The 24,561-nt window shown below is 35.8% G+C and overlaps 1 protein-coding gene, 1 long non-coding RNA gene and 1 pseudogene across 2 annotated transcripts; 2 read left to right on the forward strand and 1 right to left on the reverse strand.

The window, feature by feature from the left end:
• Window positions 1-3,394: 3,394 nt before the first annotated feature.
• Window positions 3,395-9,093, forward strand: LOC110758544 (methionine aminopeptidase 1A). The gene is made up of 16 exons (XM_021960421.2): window positions 3,395-3,597; window positions 3,934-3,984; window positions 4,224-4,388; window positions 4,667-4,742; window positions 4,886-4,933; window positions 5,068-5,112; window positions 5,439-5,538; window positions 5,838-5,889; window positions 5,984-6,025; window positions 6,504-6,565; window positions 6,643-6,741; window positions 7,561-7,634; window positions 7,726-7,795; window positions 7,883-7,948; window positions 8,039-8,127; window positions 8,711-9,093. The coding sequence occupies exons 1-16, from the start codon at window positions 3,491-3,493 to the stop codon at window positions 8,786-8,788; spliced, it is 1,224 nt and encodes a 407-aa protein (XP_021816113.1). The 5' UTR covers window positions 3,395-3,490; the 3' UTR covers window positions 8,789-9,093.
• Window positions 9,094-10,831: 1,738 nt separating this feature from the next.
• On the forward strand, window positions 10,832-11,133 carry LOC148296870 (transcription elongation factor 1 homolog pseudogene; annotated as a pseudogene).
• A 10,973-nt stretch (window positions 11,134-22,106) lies between these two features.
• On the reverse strand, window positions 22,107-22,860 carry LOC148296871 (uncharacterized). The gene is made up of 2 exons (XR_015834043.1): window positions 22,632-22,860; window positions 22,107-22,518 (listed from the first exon to the last, which is right to left on the reverse strand). It is a non-coding gene; the product is annotated as an uncharacterized LOC148296871 (long non-coding RNA).
• Window positions 22,861-24,561: the final 1,701 nt, after the last annotated feature.

Here is a 24,561-nt window from a genome sequence, read left to right on the forward strand (position 1 = left end):
TTTGTTTAGGTAGCTTTATCCTAAACATTGTAGACTTCGCATTAATATATCAACCACATTTGGCTCTCTTCATGCCTTTTTATTTATTTATATTGTTCCACACGCAATTGCAAGAGCCTATATTTTAAAAGCACACGGATAGAGTTTAGGAGTTCACGGTTGGTCCAACTACCTCGATGGACACAAGCCGGTCGTTGACAATATGTAAAGTGGTATAGTATGAGGTTTTTGCCAATTTTTCCAGGACCCAATGAAATTGTTGAATAATTGTCCAGATTTAATAAGCATTGTAATAGTTTTGAGTACAAGCGATAGTCTAAACTAGAAAAGGATGGGGAATTCTCAAATACACACACAATCGAGGTGTGATGGTAGTTCGAACCTGAGACCACTAGTTTGTCAGTCAAAGTTCTTTTTAACCGGACTAGACCTCATTGGCCCTCCTCTCATATTGGTTAATAGTTAAGTTAAATTGTCTTGGTCTTCAATTTATCCAATTTTGACATAGAAAAACTGAATTTAGAATGCAATTACATATTAAAATCATTAGTAATATGTAGAGGCAGTTATCGATACCTATGACATGACAACTTTAGTGATTCTAATATTGTCTTAGTAGATATGTTATTGTTGCCAGATTTTCATTTTGGACAAATATATTCAAATAAAAGTCTATTCTTGCTTATATATATTTAGTAAATAGTTAGTCAAAATAAACATGCAAATATCAATTCAACCTGCTAATATCAATTCAGCCGGCTTAATTCATTGAAGAATAATAGTCCGTCATGCATTCTTTCAAGAAAAACAACCCCCCATTGACAAATATGATGGTCTAATTTGAATTAATGCAATCAAATTATAAATGGAATGATTGTCTTGGAAGCTATAATTCTCTAATATCAATTATGTTTAGTCTCTATCCGGTTAGTGTTGGTTTATTGGGTGATCATGACTAATATCCTATATAGAAATTAACATAAGCTTACCTTGTTGTATACCAAAGTTCAAGTCAAGTTGAAATGAAATATATATATATATATATGATATTAAGCCGAATTGTCAATAATATTTTTGTTTTCCGTTAACTTCTCAGAGATACAGTAAGATATCCGTATATATTATATTCACAGCATTTTTTGAAAATTTTCTCAAACAATATACGTAGATGTTACAAAGGTTTGACTTACTGCCATCAGAAGTTGCTTTTGAATTTGGTCATTCAAAAAATGGTTGCTCTTTAGGCTCAAATCAATGGACAGACGGAAGATCTCGAACATCAGATTTCTTGACTTTGACCCCCAAGAAAAAAGAAAGGAATACATGAGACAGCCGGCATAATTCTATAGTTGATTGGCCCAGTCATGAAGTTTCTTCTCCTTCACGTTGGTTTGGATTAGATAGAACCATAACGAACAATTGTCTAAAAACTGTCTAACTAATCCAATTGGGATTTGACTCTCTCTCATTTCTCAATGGGTGTTCCTATTTGGACCATATTTACAGATCACGTTGTTGATTGCCTCTCTAATATATGTGAATCCCACATACACTGATGGGTTCCACCTCTATTAAAAAGGTACTCAACCATATGATCTGTATATGAATGTGGTATGAATAGCATTATTGTTTCATCAACTGCAAAAGAATATAATAGTTTGATATTAAATAACTAATTAAATTGACGTTGGCCTTGTAAGTTTTTGACTTTGTATTGCATCTAAAGTTGGACAACTTCTATGGTACACTGGTATGCTGGTGGTATATCAAAATTTAAACCAAAGATAAAAACTCTGGTACATCAAACTTTTAGATTTTAGTTTTTTGTCTTTATATTATTTGTTTTTATGCGGGTTTTTTGTGTGAAAGTTTTGCCATACAAAGTTTCATCAATCACCTTTTGGAACTCTCTTAAGCAACTATATTTTTCCATTACATATTTTAACGGTATAGCCGTCTGGCTATACTCTATGAATATAAATTTTAAAAGTATAACCGGGGGCCTATACTAATTAAATAGAAATTTAAACAGGACATCCGCCCAGCTATACTCTATAAATGGAAATTTGAAACGTATAGCCGCGCGGCGATACTATTTAAATAGACATTTAAACAGTACAGCCGCACCGCTTTACTCTATAAATGGAAATTTGAAACCTATAGCCTATTTAAATAGAAATTTAAACAGTACAGCCGCAGAGCTTTACTCTATAAATGGAAATTTGAAACGTATATCCGCGCAGTTTATACTCTTTAAATATAAATTTTACAAGTATAGCCGGTCGGCTATACGCCGTGAATAGAAATTTTAACAGTATAGCCGGGTGGCTATACGCTTTAAATAGAAATTTTAATAGGAATTTTAAATGTATAGCCCCGTGCCCTAAACTCTTTAAATAGACATTTTACAAGTATAGACGCGCGGCGATACTCCATCAATAGAAATTTTACAAGTATAGCCGTTCGGCTAGACGCTATAAATAAGATAATATGGATTTCTCTTTTTTAATTACTTTAATTAGATGTTATGTTTAAATTATTATTTACTTAGTGAATAATTAGTATTTAAATATTTAATTAACGGAAAAGAATTAAAAAGGAATTAATTACTATTTATAGAGTAATATAATTTATGAAGTTAATTAAAATATTTAATACTAATTATTCACCAAAGAAATACTAATTAAAATATAATTACTAATGAAAGTAATTAAATAAGGCTAAGATATTATTTAATTACAAAAAAAAAATTATTGACCTAAATATACTAAGTTTATATCAGGGGATGGTTTTTGGGCAAGGGACATAACATTTGAGAACACGGCAGGTCCCGAAATGCACCAGGCAGTGGCACTGAGGGTGAGCTCAGACGTCGCAGTATTCTACCGATGCAGCATCAAAGGGTACCAAGACACACTGTATGTCCACGCGAATAGGCAATTTTATCGCGACTGTCAAATATACGGCACGATTGATTTCATATTCGGTAATGCCATTGCGATGCTACAAAATTGTGACAACGGATTGTGGGTAGACCTCACAAGCAAATCATCACAACCATAGTATTCAACACAAAAATATACTTTTTAACTGTAAGAGATTTGTAGCTCAAGCGTTCAACAATAATTACTCATGTTTAAGTATTATGTTATTTTTGACGAGTATCATATTATTTTTAGACCGTAATTTTTCTTCCGAAATAAAAGTTTTAAAGAAATAACCAATGTATAAAATTATAAATACACAAGTTAATTTTTATGTAGTGATATTTTTCCTGACAATATTAGAATAAATTTAAAGTTTAAATATCCTGCTAGTAGATTTAAAAGAAAAAAAGAAGACTTAAAAAAAAGGAGTTGATAAAAAATTGTATAAATACAGAAATCACCAACTTATTTCCCTCTCAACTCAAACCGTATCCCTCTGTGACCACTCTGATACTGAATAACCGAGCAATTGACCTCTCCGGTAATCACATCAGACGGCTCTCATGAGGTCATCGCTAAAACCATCGAATGCGATTATGACCGGTGGTTCAGATGTGGCTGAACCAGCTAGCTTGTCCTGTGCTAGTTGCGGCAAACCTGCCCAGCTTCAGTATGTAAAATTTTCTCTTTCAGTTTTTCAATTTCAGCAAGCCTCTCCTCTATATATAATTTCTGTAAAAAGATTATGATAAATTTATGTTCTTTTTCTTTGGTGGGTCAAAGATTCATAGCTAATTGTGTTTGGAAAAAGTGAATATGTTGTTTCTAAACATTTGGAAACCTTTTGGAGCGGAGGGTTCCCATTTCAATTACTAAAGCTTTAATCTTTGCGATACTAATTGTAAAATGCTCAATTCTTATATGCTTGGGGTGATGAAGAATTAAAATATGGCACTTTATGGTGGTTTACTGAGTTTTGTTAGTTAACTTTGACTTTTATTTGCAGGTGTCCCAAATGTGTGCAATTGAAGCTTCCTCGTGAAACGGCTGCTTTCTGGTTTGTAACAATTTCCTTCTTTGTACTAATGCTAAATTCTAGTGTCATATAGTTTTATTGGCAAAACTTGGTGGTATGTAGTGATTGTCAGTGAGTTGAGCATTTCAAGTGTTTAACTTCATTCAGGAGTTTTCACACATTGGCACTTCAGTTTGACAATGTACTTTAGATGTGTTAATAGAAGCTTGAAAGTGATTTATTTGTTTTTCGTGTTGATGAAAGTTTGCATCTCTTAACAGTACTCAGGATTGTTTTAAGGCTTCTTGGAGCTCTCATAAGTCAGTGCATCTAAAGGCCAAGCCGTCCGAACCTGGGACAGGTACTCCAGATAATGAAGGTTGGCTATATTGCTTGAAGAAAGGACAGGCTCGAACACCAAAGCTTCCCTATTTTGATTGGACTGGGTATACTTCTATGTGTTTTTCTCCCTTTTATTCCATATTAATTTTTGTCTGATATTTAAGTTTGATGGTTCTGATGCTTGGAATTATTTGTTTTATATTTCGAAATTTATGTATCATGGATATGGTGTCAGCTAGGCTATTGCTAGCTGATAGCATTGGATGGAACATATTTTGTTTTAACAGATCTCAAGTGCTATCAGTTTACTTCTTTTACCTCATTTCATGTCTTGTACATGCGCATTTGAATTTCTTCATGGAAGTTGCTATTTCTTATGCAGGACACTGAGGCCGTATCCTATATCTAGTAAGCGTATAGTACCTGCTCATATTGATCTACCTGATTGGGCAGCTGATGTAAGTTGTAGTTCAAACGACCAAAATTTGAGTAGATATAGTGCTTCATCTATTGGTGATCTAAATGGAAATGAAGTGCTGCATTTTGTTGCCATTTCTACCTGTCATTATATTGTTGACCTTATTAAAGAAATCTATTGCAGGGAACTCCAAAAGTTGAGCCCAATAGTGATCTGCAGTATGTTGTCGAGGTAAGCATTTACTTGAAAACCTCATAAGTCATACATAATGAGTCAGACTTTTTCCTTTCTAGGTTTTCCTTTTCCTTTATATTTTATTCATTTTTCTTTCTTTCTAAATGATGAATGATATATTCTTTTTGAAGATCAAGAAACCGGAACAAATTGAGAGAATGCGAGAAACTTGTCTAGTAAGTGCCAGTTAATTCTTTCCTTTTGTTCCCCTAAAGTTTTGTTTTAATTAAACAGTATTAGCTTGCTGCGTCATGTATATACTTCTTTTCATAACGTGCTGCAGGCATCGTTTCACGTCAAACATCTGTTGTATGCCTTTAAACTGAAAAACTTGTTAATGTGTTGCTATACAAGTACTGAATGCTAGACAAAGTTATAATACCAGTTGACTCTTTCAAGAAGGATTTTCTCTGTTTGGTTTTTATTAATCTTGCTCTTACATTCGACTTTATGTTCTTAATTTACTGATATCTTGATGTTCTCGTCATAACTGTTTTGCTAGATTGCAAGGAAGGTCTTGGATAAAGCTGCTAGTGTAATCCGACCTGGTATCACAACTGATGAAATTGATCGGGTGGTCCATGAGGCTACTATTGCTGAGGGTATGTCTTTTCATTTTGTTTAGTATTCCAATAATTATGTTTCTTTGTCCATTATTGTAATGGTTTATATCTTATTCTCATCAAGACTTTGACCATACCTCGTTGACATGGCAATTTTTTTTTTTCTAATTCAAGTTTTATTTTATTTTTATTTTTTCCCTATTTATTGCTATTTGTCTCTAATAAGATCAGTTGTATGCTTTGTAGTGGCCATGTTTTATGTATGCATATTTGCATGTTTTATTGTCCAGAATAGAAAATGGCTGTTGTAATGATGTTTTGGCTTTTAACCACTGCAGGTGGATATCCATCTCCTCTCAATTATCATTTCTTCCCCAAGTCTTGCTGCACGTAGGTACTTTTTTGTGTACATTTTCAACGAACTTTATTCAGATTGTATGGTATTGACTTTGTAATTGCATTTTGCTTTTTATCTTTGTTGCAGGTCAGTCAATGAAGTAATTTGCCATGGGATTCCTGATGCCAGGTATGCGTTGTACCTATTCATTTGAGATTTATTTATTTTCTTTAATTTTGGGAGGGAGGGGACTGATGGGGGGAAAAAGAATATGGATAACTGTTTCAGTTAGTATATTTAATATACCTTTGTCTTAAAACACATTATATTGCTGTATATTGTACTTTGTTTCTCTCTTGTTTTGTTTCTGGTCAGTTTTGGGTTTTGAAGTACTGTATTAATAAAATTGCACTTTGGTAACGTTACTGGGCTGGCATAACTAAGTCTTGTTTTATGTTAGGGGTACATACCGGAGAAATTAAGCTTTCTAATGTTTGGTTAACCGCTAACGCTTTGTTTTGCCTGCATTTGTTTCTTTCTTCTTTTTAATTCTACTTCAGAATAGTTAACTGTTCTAAAAAAAAGAAGAAGATTATAGTTGTTAAAATCTCTTGGATAGCATTTTTGACTTCTTTTATGTTGCATCTTATTGAAACTTTTGCTCCAGGAAATTAGAGGATGGTGATATCGTCAATGTTGATGTGACCGTGTATTATAAAGGCGTCCATAGTAATAAGTGTTCTACACATTTAACATGTAGTTCAAGTTTGAACAAGTTCTTTTCATGAACAACTGTTAAACTGCAGGTGATCTAAATGAAACATACTTTGTGGGAAATGTTGATGAAGAGTCTCAACGGCTAGTCCAATCTACTTATGAGTGCTTGGAGAAAGCAATATCTATTGGTATGTGCACCATATATAATATAACAATTCTAAGAGACTGCTATCCCTCTCGTGTCGTTTTTGTAAATTGTCTTGAGACCCTAAACAAGAATTTGGAACTGACATTAAGAACATGATTTAATAACAGCTTCTTTTTAATAGTTCTTTAGTGCATCTGTCACCAAGTATTGCTTTAACAATCTTGCAATTCAATTGCACCACATCTCTTTGTTTGGAAGCAATTAGTATTGCCTTTTGGGAGGATGTAAAATTTTCGTATGTAATGAAAGGTGTTCGAGGAAAATAGTTTACGTTGATATTCATAAAATCTGAAAGTAGTCACCTGAATCACCAGAATTCACTGAGTGTCATTCTTAAAATAAATGGCCAGAAATTGACCAGTGATCTTTGCTTTTGTAAAATTTCCACTTGTTTCCTAGACTATTCGTTTTGAGGGTTTTATATCCTGGATTTTTCATGGGCCCAAGAATACACAGGTTAAAATCATTGCACATTTTCTCAGCTATCTTATTCATGTATATGTTATAATAATTGTTTTATCCAATATTGATTTTACATTTTCTTTGGTTCCATGGAAGTTGCAAGTAATCATTCTTGAAATATTTTTGTGGTTATGTGTTTGCTTAATTGTGTTAGTAAATTGTGTGAAAATATTTTAATGATACATGGAATGTTGTCACCTCGTGATAACTGACATGTTGAGAAGTCAGCCTATTTAACCCTGCTTTGGACAGTGCAATATAATAATTTCAATTGTTTGCGGATTAAAAGTACAAAAGGAAAAGATTATTCCTGATTGTTTTTTGTTGTCGCGTGCAGTAAAACCTGGAATGCGTTTTCGTGAAGTCGGTGAAGTCATTAATCGCAATGCGACAATGTCGGGATTCTCTGTGGTAATTTGTAACTTCGAGCTTGGAATTGTGCTGCATTTTTTATTTTAAGATATGGCATACAGATTATAGTAATTTTGTATTGCACCAACAGGCGAAATCATATTGCGGTCATGGTATTGGGGAGCTTTTTCATTGTGCACCAAATATTCCCCATTATGCAAGTATGTTCGATAAGGAAGCTTCTGTATATGTATGAATCATACATTTTCTTGCTTGCACCTTTAATGTTTTTTGCCTGAACCAAGCAGGAAATAAAGCTGTTGGTGTGATGAAAGCTGGACAGACTTTTACAATTGAACCTATGATCAATGCAGGTATTTTGAAAGTTTGTTTTATGATCATATGGGTGATAGGTTTCTTCATTTGCTAGCTACAAATTAACAAACAAAATAAAATATGGATAGGGGTTTGGCGTGATCGGATGTGGCCCGATGGATGGACTGATGTTACAGCAGATGGCAAGCGCAGTGCTCAATTTGAGCACACACTTCTGGTAACTGTGCAGTTTATGTTTCATGCGTAATATGTTTCAACTTATGTAACTGTCACTACTCCATCAATATTAGAAGACCTTTTTCTTTATTCTTTTCTTATGTGCATGTAATATTGAAATTCTTTGGAATGATCCGTATTTCAATTTGTCATGAAAACCATTTATGAGACTTGTTCTGGGTTTTAGGGCAGCTCAAGTATTTGTATTCGCTGTAGCATCACATTATAACTTCCAAGTGGTGTGGATATGATCCTTAAATAAAAAAGTTTGATAGATAATACGAATTAGGAAGGAAGATTTGCAGGTTGGACTCAATTGGAGCAACAAAACAAGTAGCTTAATAGTTGTCTTGAATCGAATCTGCCATAATTAATCTATCTACATTGGATTGCAATGCCACCCATTGACAAATACAGCACTGAAATTTAGTAGGCGAGCTCCTTAGGAACACGGGGATAGTTATTTAATATTGGTGTCGAAGGGATGTTTGTCCGAGTTTAATTCCTGGTTAATTATGTCTGTGCTGAATGCATCTATGTATACATCTCTAATTTCATTGTTATTTCTTCCTACATATGTGTAGGTGACAGAGACAGGAGTTGAAGTTCTTACAGCTCGGTTGCCTTCTTCACCCAAAGTGTTCCCTTGGTTAAATGCTTAATGTCTGGCTGCCTCTAGTCTTATTGAAAGTAGCAAAGAGACATAAGGGTGCCATTCATGGTAATCATACATAAGTAGTAACAGAAGAAAATAAAAACTTGTGATAAATGTTACTTCTTCCATTGCCGCTTTTGTCGGGTGAGGATATCATGTTTGTAACTTATTTTGAGGTTTGGTTAAAGAGTTATTATTTGTTTTCCAAATTGTTAGAAGAGCTATATGAATCATTATTAAACTATCATCAATGTAATAGAATCGGGTTGTGTACCGACATGTTCGATGTTCAAACAGCTTTGAGTTTCTACAGATTTCTTTAACTCAATGAGATCATTGAGTTATATTAGCATAAATTGACTATGCTTGGAACAATTGAGGACTTGTGTATTTGGCAAGTAGTACAAGTTAATATGTTTTTAGTGTTTAATGTGTTTCTCACCAAACTTAAAATTCTACTTTTGCCCCTATTACTTCATTGATAGAGCCAAAAGGAGAACATAAGTATCAGCCTCGCACTTGTTTTTTCTTCTTCCTCTAATTCGTACTTAAAACACTTTGTGCTTTTCCTAACAATTCTGATTTATCGATCTCCTATCAATTGTCCAATGTTTTTCTTTGAATTCCCATTTCTAAGACTTTTCTTTTTCTGTATTAATAACCAATTATCTAGAACAAAGGTTTCGTCCAAAAAAAAAAAATTATCTAGAACAAAGGTAAATTATGAGAGCAAATTAAGAAGGTAAATCAAGAAACACAAAACAAAAAGGAGGAAATATATAGTAAAAGAACCTAAATTTAATATAGCATGCTACAGAGTGTAGCTTCTTTCTGAATTACATAAAGGATTGCATAATAAACAACCAAAATACAATCCGGACTAAATTAATTGAAATCTTCAAGATAGACGAAAAAGCCCCCTTGGTCTTGGTGGCACATTGAAGCCGGAGTTGACGTTTGGTGTTGTAAATAGGAGTGATCAAAGAATCAAACACTTTACTCTTGCAAACAAGACACTCCCTTTGACTCAACAAACTGTACAAACAAGGCCAGCAATATAAATGCCCACAAGTAGTCACAACTGGCTCTCTTGCCATTTTCATGCACATGTTGCAGTCAAAATATGATGCAGATCTTGGTGGGGACGACAATGGCTCTGTCAAATTGCCCTCATCATAATCATCATCTTGATCATGATATTGATGAAGGGTTGGATTTGAACCATCCAGATACAGAGTATAATTATCACTTTCGGGGCTGTCAAACTCATGTTGATCAATTTCATCTTGCACAAGCAGTGAGAAAACACCGTCGTCATCATCATCATCATCATCATCATCATCCTCATCATCATAATCCTCATCACCATCACCATCATAATCATCATCATCATCATCGTCGTAATAATCATCATCGTAATCATGATTATCCATATGTTCGTACCATTGGTGTGCTGGTTTTGTGACGTGGAAAATCTCATGGGGCAACATGAAACTCATGGGTGGCTTAAGTTGTGTTCTACTTTTGTTTCCGGAAGCCATATGAATATAGAAACAAAGCAACGCAAAAAAATTGAACAATTAAGAAGCCTTTGAAAAACGAACTCAGCAACAAGAGAAATAGAAGCTATAACTTGTGGTTTCCATTCTAAAGAGACCTACGTATATATAGGGGAGAGACTTCAGAATTTATACCTAGTCCGACTAGTTTTAGGAGTAGAACGAGGATTTCTTAGTTCACAAGTTTCCAAATCCGACTTACAAGTGACAACCTTTTTGTTTTTGGTTTTTGTTTTTCAAAAAAAAGGAAAAGAAGAAAAATAGAAACTTAATCCTATTAAGATTAGGAGTAGGACTATGATTTCTTGGTTCCCAAGTTTCCCAATCTAACTTGATGAGTGACAGCCTCATTTCCTTGTAGAATTAGGACTTTGTTGCTTTGTATAAATACCTCATTGTGGTATCGATAAAAAAATACCTCATTGTGGAGAAGGTTAATACAACATACATAAGTTGCCATAAACAAACACTCAGGGAGGGATTGAATAAGAATGGGGAAGAGAAAGTCGTCGAGGGCAAAGCCTGTTGCCAAGAAGCGAATGGAGAGAAGCTTGATACAGCATTCTGTTGCCCCTTCTGCAACCACGGGAGCAGCGTTGAATGCGACATTGACATGAAGAACATGATTGGGGAGGCCCTCTGCAGCGTTTGCCAAGAGAGTTTCAGCACAACCATCACACCTTTGACTAAACCCATAGACGTCTACAGTGAATGGATAGACGAATGTGAGCGGGTCAACACCATTTTGTTTCAAACGGCGGTAAAAAACTACCGTCGTTGTGTAACATTATAACGTCGGTAACAAGAAAAACGTCGTATAACAAAAAATTGAACAGAAAAAATTAAAACGTTCTTAAATAAAACCCAAACGACGTGGTAGTTAAATTAACACGACGTTTTTAAGACAATACTGACGTAATAAATCATTTAAAACGTCGGTAATAACTTACCGTCGTTGTATTGTCATTATAACGTCGATATTATAAAAACCCATCGTATACTTCAAATGCATTAAAGGAAAAAAAATCTTAGATCAGAATAAATCAACTTACGTATTCACTATACTTTTCATGTCGTCATCAACGGAGCGTTTTGGCAGTGAATTCATGTAATAGGTAGTCTCCGTTGCTGGTCTCACAATTACCATCACCCAATGACCCATACACATAATGATCCATATAGGTTAAATAGTACTACAAAGAAAAATATTACAAGGAAAATACTTTAAATAGTTAAGGGGACTAACCCTAGATTATAAGGGACCAAGAAAAATTGATCCCCATCTGCTGTTTTCAGGCGGTTTGACAGGTTTTTTGTTCGGTCTGATAGAGATCTAGATTGAGAGCTAACTAGCCCAGGGTCCACGAGGCCAATAAGGTTTACCATATTTGCCATTTTTAAATAGTAAAATAGGTACCTAAATATATGAAATTCAATTAAATGAGATTTTAATTTAAAAGAAAGGGAAATGTAAAACAAAATGGGATTTCTAGAATTACCTCATGTATACTGATATCATTGTGGTTCCAATCTCAACCATGGAACCAAACTGCAAAATATCTTCAGGGAAGAGGAAGGTATCATGCTCAAAGCCAAACACTTCCTTGGGCAAGTGAACTGTCAGAGTCTCGTTAGTAGGCAACAACTTGGTCTGGACAAGTTGGCATAAGGTTAACAGAGGAGGTGGCATGTCTAGCTTTGAGAGATCTTGTTACAAGAAATAAATTAAGAAATATAAGTTAGTTTGTGTGTGAACTAAAATAAACGACTCTAACTAAACCCAAAAAACAAACGTGGTATATAATATAAACGACGGTTTCTAGTACATACTAACGGAGGAAAGGTTATAGACGTCGGTAAATACATAACCGTCATTGTACAAACGTTATAACGTCGCTACACTAAAGAAAGGTCGTCTAATTAAAATGCAGTTAATGCTTTCATGAAATAGACGACGGTTTATAAAAGAATTAGACGACGACAAAAAAGACAGTCGTTATTTTTAATGCCCAATAAATTGCAAAACAAGTAAAAGCGTCGTGGTATTTAACTCAAAATGACGGTTCTTGGAAGAAACAGACGTATTATTGTTTTCCAACGTCGAAAAAAATATACCGTCGTTGTTTGAAATGTTAACGTCGGATATTTAAAAGAGCAACGTCTATTTAAAATTTAAAAAGCAGAAAAAGAAAATATCAGAGATTTTACCGTGTCATTTTGCTATTTTCCAGCAGTATCAGCATCAGGCTTTGGATCTTCTACCCCCAAAGCTAGGGGTTTGATATTAGTGGCCCCAGAGCAGCTTGCCTTATCAGACATTGGATTTTTTGGGCTTTGATCTTGAGGGGGTAAAGGAATTGGAGAAATTGGGGTTTTGAGCATGTTGGGATCAAAATTAGGAACTAGTTGACAGAATTGTGCCAACATAACCTCCCTCTCTGCTATGACTGCTTCCATTATACTTTCCCTTGACCTTGCCTCAATCTTCAAGGTCTCTTCTCTGACTGCCTCCGTCAGACTTTCCTTCAATTTGTCAGCAAATGTTACTCTCTGCTGTCTCAGCAAATTGAAGAACTGAGTTGGGGAAATGCCAGCACCAACTCCTCTGACTCTCCCACCATACTCGGGGGTTCCCAAAGCAAGAGTCAAGATATCATTGCTCTCGGAGACAGTCAGAGTGCCTTCGGAGACTTGCTTTTGCAAATCATCCTAAAAGAGAGAAAGAGAGATTGTTAGACACTGAGCAGAGTGTAAAACAGATAAATAAACCGATGTAATATATTATTTACAACGACGGTTTTCTTAAATAACTGACGTAGTACTCATTTAACACGTCGGTAGTTAAATATCGTCGTTGTTTATAATTTACAACGTCGGGAGAAAAAACCCGTCGTATATTCAAAAGCAAACAGATTAATAGAACATAAATCAAAGATTGTCGTAGTATTTCAATTAAGACGACGGACTATTGAACAAACAGACGTAGGACTTAATTTCATACGGCGGCATAAAAGTACCGTCGTTGTATAAACATTCTAACGTCTAGATTAGATAAAACTGTCGTAAATTTTAATGAAGAAGTGAAAAAAATCGATTGAAATATGCATTCTTTTCCAGAAATTGTGCACCACAAATTTCAATAAAATAGATAGAGAGGGAGAGTGTGTGCGTGAGTAAACTTAAAACAAAACGGCCGTCTCCGGAATTTAAGCCGTCGTATTAATTCTATCTAGACGTCTGATTTATGCAAAAATCGACGTGCAATTCTTTTTGAAACAGCGGTAAATAAAAACCGTCGTGGTGTTTATTTTATAACGTCGGTTATTTAAACGTGCAACGTTTATACCAAAATAAAACACTCTATTTTTCAAATTTAGAACAGAGTTAGTGAGACTTACGATTAATTTTGCCTTCTCTGCAACCTTTGGATCAGGGATGTTTCCCGTTTTATCTTCTCTTGCCTTCTTTCATAGAAGAGCTCGATTGATTTCTTCACCAGGCATGTTTTCTTCTAATTCATCCTCCAAACCTACATACCCTTTTCGAGACAACCTATGGTTGTACTCCAATTTCTCCCTCCTCTGTTTCTGCCCAGAATGCACAGCCTCAAAATCTGGGGATAACCTTGAAGCTACAAAGGCATCCCATTGCGATTTCTCTATGAACTTATAATGCTCAGGGGGTTCTTTTAACTTCTCCTTGTCATGTGCGAATGGAAGGATATACTGCCTAGTTACGTTATACTTGAAATCCTTCCATTTTTTAGCGGCAGACGACAGGACCATCTTCTTGCACCCTTCCCCAATAACATAAGCCATTTGAACAGCTTCCCAAATTTGCTCCTTCAGGTCCTTGGGCAATTGAGTCCATTTCTTGTCCACAAGAGGGACTCTGGTGCGTGCCAAAACACCAATGTAAGACTTCATCTCAACAGCAGCCTTACCATGTGGTCTGCCTCTTTTATTGAACTCAACCACAAGCTTAATCTTCTGAATTTTCCTCTTCACAACACGGCTCATTGTGTTGATACCGCGGGTGGATTTTGGTTCCTCAACAAATGTGGTTGTGCTGGGGTCTTTATCGGAAGTTGAAGAAAATCTCATCCTCTTCGAGGATTTGCTTTGAACTAATTTGCCTCATCCATTTTAGCCTTTGAAACTGATTTGCCTTCATCCATTTCAGCCTTTGAAACTGATTTGGCTTCATCCCTTTGAGCCTCTAACACTTGAGCTTCCTTGTTTTGAGATTACGAAACCATTTTTAATTAATCTGCAAGAAACACAACGTCGGTTATTTAAAAATAACGACGTAATAATAAAGAAATGACGTCTGAAAAAATACAGCCGTGATATTTAATTTAGGACGACGGTTGTAAAACAATACCGTTGTCGTAAATACAACACCACGACGGTAACACGAAAACAGCGACGTCCTGTTAAACAGTCTCTCAGACCATGTATGGAAATAAGACGACGGTTTTATCTCGTTCATGACGTAAATGTGTATACACCACGTCGGTTATTCAGCCTAAGAACCGACGTGGTTTAAAAATTACAACGTCAAACACAAAATACAACCGTCGTCTTACTGAGATGTGATACAGGAAAAACGACAGTTCTTTCTCCCACGAGACGACGGTTTTATCTTGTTTCCGACATATTAATTGTCACACCATGACGGTTATTAACCATCGTCGTGCAGTTTGCATTAGGTTGAATTTAACGACCGTCGTGGTGTGTCGATTCTATTGTCGCAAACAAGATAGAACTGTCATCTTTTGACGTCGTAAGAGTGATGGACTAATGAATTTAATCAAACCATTGAAAGATTTCCTCATTTTGACGGAATCTTGTTTCCAGACTCGTTCTTTCAAATGAAAGATTAAAAAAAGGAAGAGATTAGAAAAAACCTTTGGCATGCAAAGAAAGTTTCCTTCCGACGTAAGAAAATGGTGATTTGGAGACGAAGATGATGACGATGACGAGATTCAGATGATGATGCTTACGAAGCTGCTTTTGGGAAATGAGAGGGAAACTAAGATATTTTATCGGTGAGAGAGAACGTAGAACATTAGGTCAGGTGACGAAAAGTTTATATATTTTCCCAGAGTTCAATACAACGACGGTTTTATTAAAAACCGCCCTAGTATATTATAATGACAGAAAATAAGTAGGAACCGACGTGGTTATCACTAAAGCCAAACAACTTTGGAATTCCGACGTGGTTACGACGGCGCTTGTTTATCTAAACTGACGTTGTCTTTCGAAATTCAAAGACTATTTATTTTAAGAAACCGACGTGGTTACTTTCGGGTTCTGAAAACGACGCCGTTCTCTTGTTAATACATGACAAAAGTTTACTTTGCAGAAGTGGAATTACATGTTACCCCTTATGCATAAACGACGTTGTTGATTTTAAAAGTCGTTGGTTAAATGTTACCCCTTAACAAACCGACGTGGTTATTGAATAAATAACCGCCGTGGTTTTGTACAATTAGACGGCGGTATTTATAGAAAGACCGCCGTGGTTTTTGAAGATTTATTATATAAATTGGGCGCTTTCTTTCAGTTTCAATTTTCATTTTTGTATAAATATGATTTTTTTCACGCGTTTTTTAACTCTCAGTTTTCAATTAGGGTTCCAACTTCTTCTTGCCCTTGGCTCAGTCTCATCAACTTCTAAAAAATTGTCTTTCTGAAAGCAAATGTGGACACTTTATTTTATTGATTCAATAGGTGATCTATGTTTTTAGTTGCATTTTCTGCTTTATTTCACTCAATAGGGGATTTCTTTGTATAAATTGATTCACAGTAATTGTCTTTGGTTTGTAGAATGATTCCTCACAAGACCAAGCGTGGTTCCACCTCCTTATGATAAGATAAAGAGGATGGTCATTCCTGATGCTCGTTTGTTGATTTTGATTGGTTCTGTTTTCGTGAACTGAAAGGTTATTGTTTTTGGAAATTATCTAATTCCTGTACTTACAAATAGTCACTAATGAATTTATCTGTGGCTGTGCAGGAGCTTGAGAACAAGAGGAAGGAGAGGGCCCAGCTTACATATGAGAGGAAGAAACAGTTGAACAAGCTGAGGGTGAAGGCAGAAAAGGTTGCCGAGGAGAAACACAACCACGATGCATTGGGTCCTCAGCTAGTATTTGCCTTTTACGACGGAAATGTTGTTGAGGATTGACTTGAGAATTAAATTTTGTTTTGTGTTAAGATACTTGGTTGTTCCTGGTAATGGTTTTAAGTATTTTGGCAGTAGTTCTTTCTAATAGATATTAACAAAATAAATAAAAAAATTAATTTTAAAAAGCAATAAAAATAACGGCGGTTTACAGAGAAGGCAGACGTATAAATAGAAAAAATACGACGGTAATTTGAACTTAGGACGTGGTAAATAAATACGACAGTAGTGTTGTAGGTACCGTCATAGTACACTCTAAAATAATAAGTCGATAAATTAATCTCTCGCGTCATGGTACATTGATTTAACACGTCGTTGTTTTGTAATATACTGACGTGGATTCCATTATATTATACGATGCGGACTAAGAACAATTGGTCGTGTTTAGTTAGGAGTTAACACGGCAGGTTTTTTGGTGAACTGTCGTCTTTATTTTCTACGTCGATGGATTCATACCTGCTGTCGTTGTTTTTTGGTCAGATTTTAACTCTGAAGAAAACCTTTTTAATAAGACGGCGATTTTTTATTTGTGTGCGTCATTTAAAAAAAAATTCAACAGTACCTCCATTTTTTAGTTGTTTAAGTCACTTATCCACAATGGTTTTTTGTTACCGTCGTCTTTTTAAACACAACAACGGTTTTTTATTCTATCGTCGTCTTTTTCTGGTCGTCTTTTTCACTTTTTGTAGTAGTGAGTGACTAAAATAGACATGATGTTGAAAGTGGTATGTGCTAATCATGTGGTGGTTGTGGTGGTGGAGATGGTGGTGAAAGAGATGGAGGTGAATGTGGTTGTGAAAGAGGTGATTGTGGAGGTGGTGGTGGTGATGAAGGTGGAGGTGGTGGTTGTGGTAATGATGGTGGGGATGGCGGTTGTGGAGATGGAGGTGGTGTTGGTGGCAGTGGAGGAGGAGGAGCATGTGGTGGTGGCGGCGGTGGTGACGTTCGGTACTAGTGGTGGTGGAGGTGGTGGAGTTGCATGTGGAGGTAGAGGGAGTCTCATTTTTAAAAATTAATGATGGTATTTTGGGAATTAAAAAAATTCATTAAAGGCTCATCTCTGCTTCTTTTGAAAGCAGCTTTGAAAAGCAACTTCTCAATGGGAATTTGGATCTATATCAACTTTTCTATATTTATTACAAGGATCATCAAGTCTCTTTCACCAAATAGTTAATCATCATCTTACTTTGTTAGTTTTCTGATTTTTGCGCAAATGAGTCATTTTGCTTAAGAATTTTCTTTGTTAGTCATTTAACACACAAAATCATTATTGGCAAAAAAAAAAACACACACGCATGCACACAAACACACACACAATCAATGAAGCACTAAAGTACGGCCCATTGATGTTTCAATTGCTTTATAACGACCCAAAATCTAATGTATAAAATTTCCCTTTATCATCGAAATCCTAACCAAAGGAGGAAAGAGCCACTACAAACATAGGGTTAGAAAAGAGAGCCCGACTCAATTGAGTTTGCTAAAAGATTCTTGAAAAATCACTTAAAATACAACAAGTCTTGGAATGTGCGAATAGCAAAATGCAAGTATTATATATCTTAGAATTCTAGAAGGAAATTGTATGATTGAAATTGGGAGAGAAGTGAGAGTAAGAAACTGAACAATTTCGTCACATGGAATGGGTTGAGTAGTATATAAGTGTGTCTTAATAAGTCCTTTCCTTGTCCTTAGTGCATTTGAACTTCTGATAGCTGTAGCACGGAACAAATACTGACTTGTACATTTGCCTTTTCTCCATACAATACTATAGGAGGAGCCTGGTAAGTAAGATGGCAATGAATCATTTTGATCATGTCGGGATTATTAATCGTCAGAGTAGTAATATTATTGTCTTGAATTTCATCAACAATCATTATAATCATCAGCATTTGTTGATCAACTTTCCGACAGCTGCCTCCACAACATGTATGATTTACCATGGCATATTTGCCTTCACCATTCCCACAGCCATCACGTTGGTTCAGATGCGATTTCCAGACGAACATCTCTTCCACAAACACCCTGTAACCATGACGGTGATTCTGTGTAGCGTCATCATCTATTCCTTGGCCTTCAGCCTCGAGCTACTACTGCTACTCCAACACAACGTCAGTGGTACCAATCAAGATGACGTCTGCCCTCGTAATTGGTCCATTGCGTTTGGTTCACTCTCCCTCGCTTCAGTTTTGGGGCTTCTGTTTTCTCCACCCTTCTCCTGGCTGCTGTGGATGCCTGTGCTTTTGTGCTTCTTGCTGTTGACGCTGCTGGCTTTCACCTCGAAACTGGTGGCTCCGGTGGGTGAACTCTTTTCTCCGTTACGCCGGGGAGGAAACCACCTGAGGAGGAGGACAAGCTCAACTTACCATTCTCAACACCAGTATCATCGAACTTCCCAAGCAGATAGTCAGTCGTAGGTCCGCACCATATTAGCCAATCAAGTGAAAGGATAAGTTAATGCCTTATCCATGTACTGTACTATTTCCGTAAAGTCAGGAGTGAATTACTAAATTTGTTCGCTAAATAATACGACATTATAAAAAGAAAAGTAGATTTGGGTAGTTGTAGTTTTGCTCCTGTTTGTATGATCATAATTTTTAGTTTACTTCTGGCAATAATACTAAAAGTTGCAGAAAGTTTTTCCACCCCCCTATTTTTTGGGCGGTTTCTTATCAACACCATGATTTATTATTGTTTGTTGAAGATATCATGCTTGTCTCATTTTCGTATGATCAGAATGATAAAATAATAAGATAACTAAACACAGAAGTTTTATATGTTTTTTTTTGGTCGGTGTGAACACCAGGAAACTGGTGAGAAGGAAATTCCAATTTTGCTGCGGACCACGATGGATATTGTCAACATTGGCCCCCGTGTCCAATGGGTTTTTGCATGACCACAAACATTGAACCCTTTCAAATTCCTGATTGAATAAATTTAAAAGTTTAGGGTTAATTACTGTAGACGTCCGTGAATTATGGCCCCAGTTGCAATTGGGTACGCGAACTAATTTTTGTGCCAATTACATCCTTTAATTAGACAATTAGTTGCAATTGGGTCCTACCGTCCAATTCTGTCAATTTATCCGTTAAAATGAGGGGTAAAAGAGTCCTTTCGGGTTAAATAAATAATAATAATAAATAATATACAGTTTGTAAAACTGAAAAGAAAAACTAAAAAAACTGAAAAATAATAATAATAATAAAATAAATAAATAAACTTAAAAATAAAAAATTCAAATCCAAATTCCTTTCTCTCTCAGCTCTTCCTCTCTGTCTATCCCTCTCTCCTGCAACCCATTCCCCCTCCTCCTTAGTCCACCCCCTCAAAACCCAAATCCAATTGCAATTGCATGTTTTTTTTTAAAGTTTTTTTTTTTCACCTTTGTCTCTCTCGATAGACTTGGTGCGGATGGATATGTGGGTTACGGCAGGCGAAGAACTTGGTGACGAAGACGATGGTGTGGCCTTGACGAAGAGGGTGGTGTGGCCTTAGCAACGAAGATGAAGATGACGAATCTAGTGTGAGGCTCGTCGGATCTGGAGAGAGGGAGGTTCTCAAATTAAGTTCTCAATACCTAGAAAACGATGGTTGGCTTTTTCTCTTACTGGAACATTTCCACTTTTACTACATGGAATAACAGAGCTATATGAAAAAGGAAATAACTTGAAGAGTCAATTGGAAGGGGAAATCAGAAAAATATACGCGGGACTGCGACAAAATGAACTTTTGTTCACTTTCTTTCACACAACATGCCGTCAGGATTCATCTCAAGAAGTTTCAATTATTTTTCAACCTTCCAAGAATATACTGGAACAATGATCTGACTATGTTCGGTCCAAATTAGAAACGAAACTTCCCACACATACGGAGCAGCAAGAGAAGCCCAATTTACCTTTGCCAACTTTACGACATCTTGGGCAACATGCTTCAGATTCTTGTGCCTCAGATTTGGATCGAAAGATCTATACTCTTTCCTTGATTGAGTTCTCAAATTAAGTATTGATGTACAAAATTTAATAGCCACTATTTTCTTCAATTAATTAATCAATGGCTATTTTATATACATGAACTGAGTAGAGGAAAAAAAAAAACATTTGATAGGTAGGTGGTGGTCGGTAGACGATGGTTTGGAGACACAGCGAAAGAGAGGGAGAGACAGCGAAAGAGAGAGGGAGAGACAGAGCGAAAGGATGCTTTTACCCCTCATTTTGATAGATAAATTGACAGAGTTGGACGGTAGGACCCAATTGCAACTAATTGTCGAATAAAAGGATGTAATTGGCACAAAAATTAGTTCACGGACCCAATTGCAACTGGGGCCATAGTTCACGGACGTCTATAGTAATTAACCCAAAAGTTTAAATTCCTTTCAAATCTATTAAAATTCAAGACATGAGCTTAGTCAAGTTGACTGGAACATATGTGCTCTTCACTTTCAATATGCAGTTGATAAGCAATTATTTCTATTAACCATGCCAGTCACGTTAGTTGAATGTGATTATGAACATGAAATTCTGGCTTTCATAGGAAATGAAGGAAAAGAAATCTTATTCTAATAAGAAGAGATTAAAAATTAAAAAGAAAAAGAAAAAAGCAAGGCATGAATCACAATAAATCGGAAGTTGCATACTTACTATTGTCAACAACACCATATTTTAACGTGTTCCTCAATATGCTTCACAAAATTAGGAAAGCTTGATAATTTGATAAGAAACTCTATCTTTTGCCTATGCTTCTCCACCTGCATGCACATGCATTTCTCAAACCGTGTTCTTCATCTTACATATACTTTATAATACTAGGCGTACAATTTGCCCATCTTATTTGCTCAAATCAAATGCCTTACCTATCTAAACATTACATGTACAATTTTGCATTTTTTTTTCTCAGTTCATTTGCCTCAAATTGCGGAATTTAATTCTTCAAATGGGGGTGCCATCTTATTTGTATCATATTAACAAATCATCTCGTGAGTATCAGTTAAAATAGATCAGCCATTACCCACTGATTATCTAGATATAAAAGTAGCTTTTGAATTTTTTCTTGGAAACTAATTCTCCTATCAAGGTATTTGTGATAGACTTGTGTAATAGAAATAAAGTGATTTTCATTTTCATTTGTGATGGACTTTGTAATAGACTTTGGTGGACCTCCCTAAACTATAATTATTAGGAGTCTATGTTTCAATCTTGATGTCCAATATAGTACAATAAGTTGATAACCCGCCCCACAAATTGTATTTCACAATTACAGATTTTAAATAAAAATCAATATGGTTCCTAATTGCCTTCAAAGGGAAGAAATTCTTAATGTTAAAAGTCTCACGGTCACACTAAGATCCTGATCCCACAACACAAACAACCTAACGACATCGTTGTTGGGAATAAAGCGGGGCCCATCTATGCATGGAGTCATAAGACTTTGGTGGTCTTTGTCTTAGAAAATTACAATTAGTTAAGGCTTTTTATCACAAATGGTCCCTTAGGTTTGCAAAATGATCACCTTTCGTCCCTAACGTGTTTTTGTGACACCAATGGTCCCTAAGGTTACCTCCACACATCAAAATGGCCTCTGCCGTTAGCTTCCATCAAATTTTCTGTTAAATGGCTGACGTGGCACGTGTGTGGAGCCCACACATCCATGTGGCTTTAAATAAAATATATTAAAACTTAAAATCCAAAAAAAAAAAAAACCAAGAAAAGTTGTACCATCTGCGTTCTCCCTCTACCAGCACCTTTGCCTTCTCTCCCTCCTCTTCCTCCCTTCTCTCTCTCTCCCTCATCTTCCTTGATTTTTACAGGCTACCATAGCTTGATGTAGTTTCTGTATTAGGAAGTTTCTCAATGGCCAAATCTAAGCTTCAAAACACAAATTCTCTATGTGGGTCACTGTGAATATGAGCTCAGTGGTAGTAATTCCCAACTCCATAGTCCCTCACATGATAATCCGATGAAATAAACACTTGGGTCCTTTTTTGTTTAACCAAAACCTGCAAATCAATGAAACCCAAATCTTAAAAGTTGGAAAAAAAAAAGGGGTATGGGATGAGACCCAATAGTGAAGATGAGGCGATCCAATTATAAGATTTACAAAATAGCAAACCTGGTGGCTGGTACAATTACAGAGTCATACCATAAACATTGAGTTGGTTTTTTGGATCAGGGAGAGAGAGAAGGGAAAGCTCGAGAAGTCAAGGAAGATCAAGGAAGAGGAGGGAGAGAGGGAGAGAGGGAGAGAGAAGGGAGGAAGAGGAGGGAGAGAGAGGCAAAGAGTGGGTCTTGCGAGGGTATGAGGCGCTGGCAGAGGTACTGGTCTTCTTCTCTCTTTTTTTTTTTTTTTTAAAAAAGTTTTAAAATATTTAAAATATAATATATTTTATTTAAAGCCACATGGATGTATACTATTGGATGTGTGGGCTCTACACACGTGCCACGTCAGCCATTTAACAGAAAATTTGATGGAAGCTAACGGCATGGACTATTTTGATGTGTAGAGGATAACCTTAGGGACTATTGGTGTCACAAAAAAACGTTAGGGACGAAAGGTGATAATTTTGCAAACCTAAAAGACCATTTGTGATAAAAAGCCTTAACTAATTGTAATTTTCTAAGACAAAGACCACCAAAGTCTTAGGACTCCATGCATAGATGGGCCCCTAAACTAGCAAAGTATAAACTAATGCAACAAGGAGGGTGCTTTTCGCTTAATTTTTTATTGATTAAATAGTGTAGCCGGGCGGCTGTACTATTATTTTTTAAAATTGTATCGCCGCACGGCTATACTATTTTTGACACGTGACACCAAATCACTACTTTATATATATTGTATTTAAATAGTATTTTTGACACGTGACAACTAATCGCTAGGGGTTCCTATTTTTTATATATAAAAAATAGTGTCTAAATAGAAATTTCACAAGTGTAGCGGCGCGGCTATACTTCAGAAATAGAAATTTAAATAGTATAGCCGCACGGAGACATTTTATAATGTTATGTTTTAATTTTTATTTACTTAGTGAATAATTAGTATTTAAATATTTAGTTAAAGGAAAAAATAAATAAATAAATAAATACTATTTATCAAGTAATATAATTTATGAAGTTAATTGAAATATTTAATACTAATTATTAACTAAAGAAATACTAATTAAAATATAATTACTAATGTAAGTAATTAAATCAGACTAAGATATCATTTAATTACAAAAAATAAAAATAAAAATAAAAATTTATTGACCTAAAGATACTAAGTTTATTTTTATTTTGAAAAAAAAACCTCTAAAAGTATAGCGCGCAGCTATACTATTTGAATAGAAATTTTACAAGTGTTGCCACGCAGCTAGACGATTATCGACATCTATTCAAGGGGGCTGGTTGGTTGTCGGAGATTTTAATGAATTATTAGATGTGAGTGAAAAGACCGGACTTTGTCAGCGTAGCTCGATTCAAATTGGTCAGTTCCGAGATATTTTGGTTGATTGTGGTCTTAGCTCCATTCCTTTTGTGGGCCAATCGTGCTAGTGATGATTTTGTTGAGGAACGTCTTGATCGGGGTTTGGTAAATGATACTTTTCTTCTAGACTACCCACATGTGTTATGTCATCATCTGGACAATTCTGTCTCTGACCATAAGGCACTCTTATTTTATGTTTTCACTGATAATGAATTTACTGCACAACAATCCCGAAAACGCCGGCGCTTTCATTTTGAGGAATTTTGGGTTGGTGATTCTGATTGTGAGAGGATTATTCAAGGGGCGTGGCAAGGGTCTGATGGTTCTGCAATTGGTATTAGCCAGGGACTTACTCGTTGTGCCAATTCTCTACAACGCTGGAATTGGATACATTTTGGCAATTTACAAGTGCAAATCCGGAAGGTGAAGGTTGATATTGCTCTTTTGCAGGCTATTGTTCATTCTCCTTTTTACTTGCCAAACCTTAAACTCCTAGAGGCTCGTTTAGATCTTCTATTGGAATAGGAGGAGACAATGTGGCGACAACGCTCTAGAGTAACATGGCTGCAACAAGGAGATA

The sequence above is a fragment of the Prunus avium genome, chromosome 2, assembly GCF_965620075.1.
Source record: "Prunus avium chromosome 2, drPruAviu1.hap1.1, whole genome shotgun sequence".
In the NCBI taxonomy this organism is placed as follows: Eukaryota; Viridiplantae; Streptophyta; class Magnoliopsida; order Rosales; family Rosaceae; genus Prunus; species Prunus avium.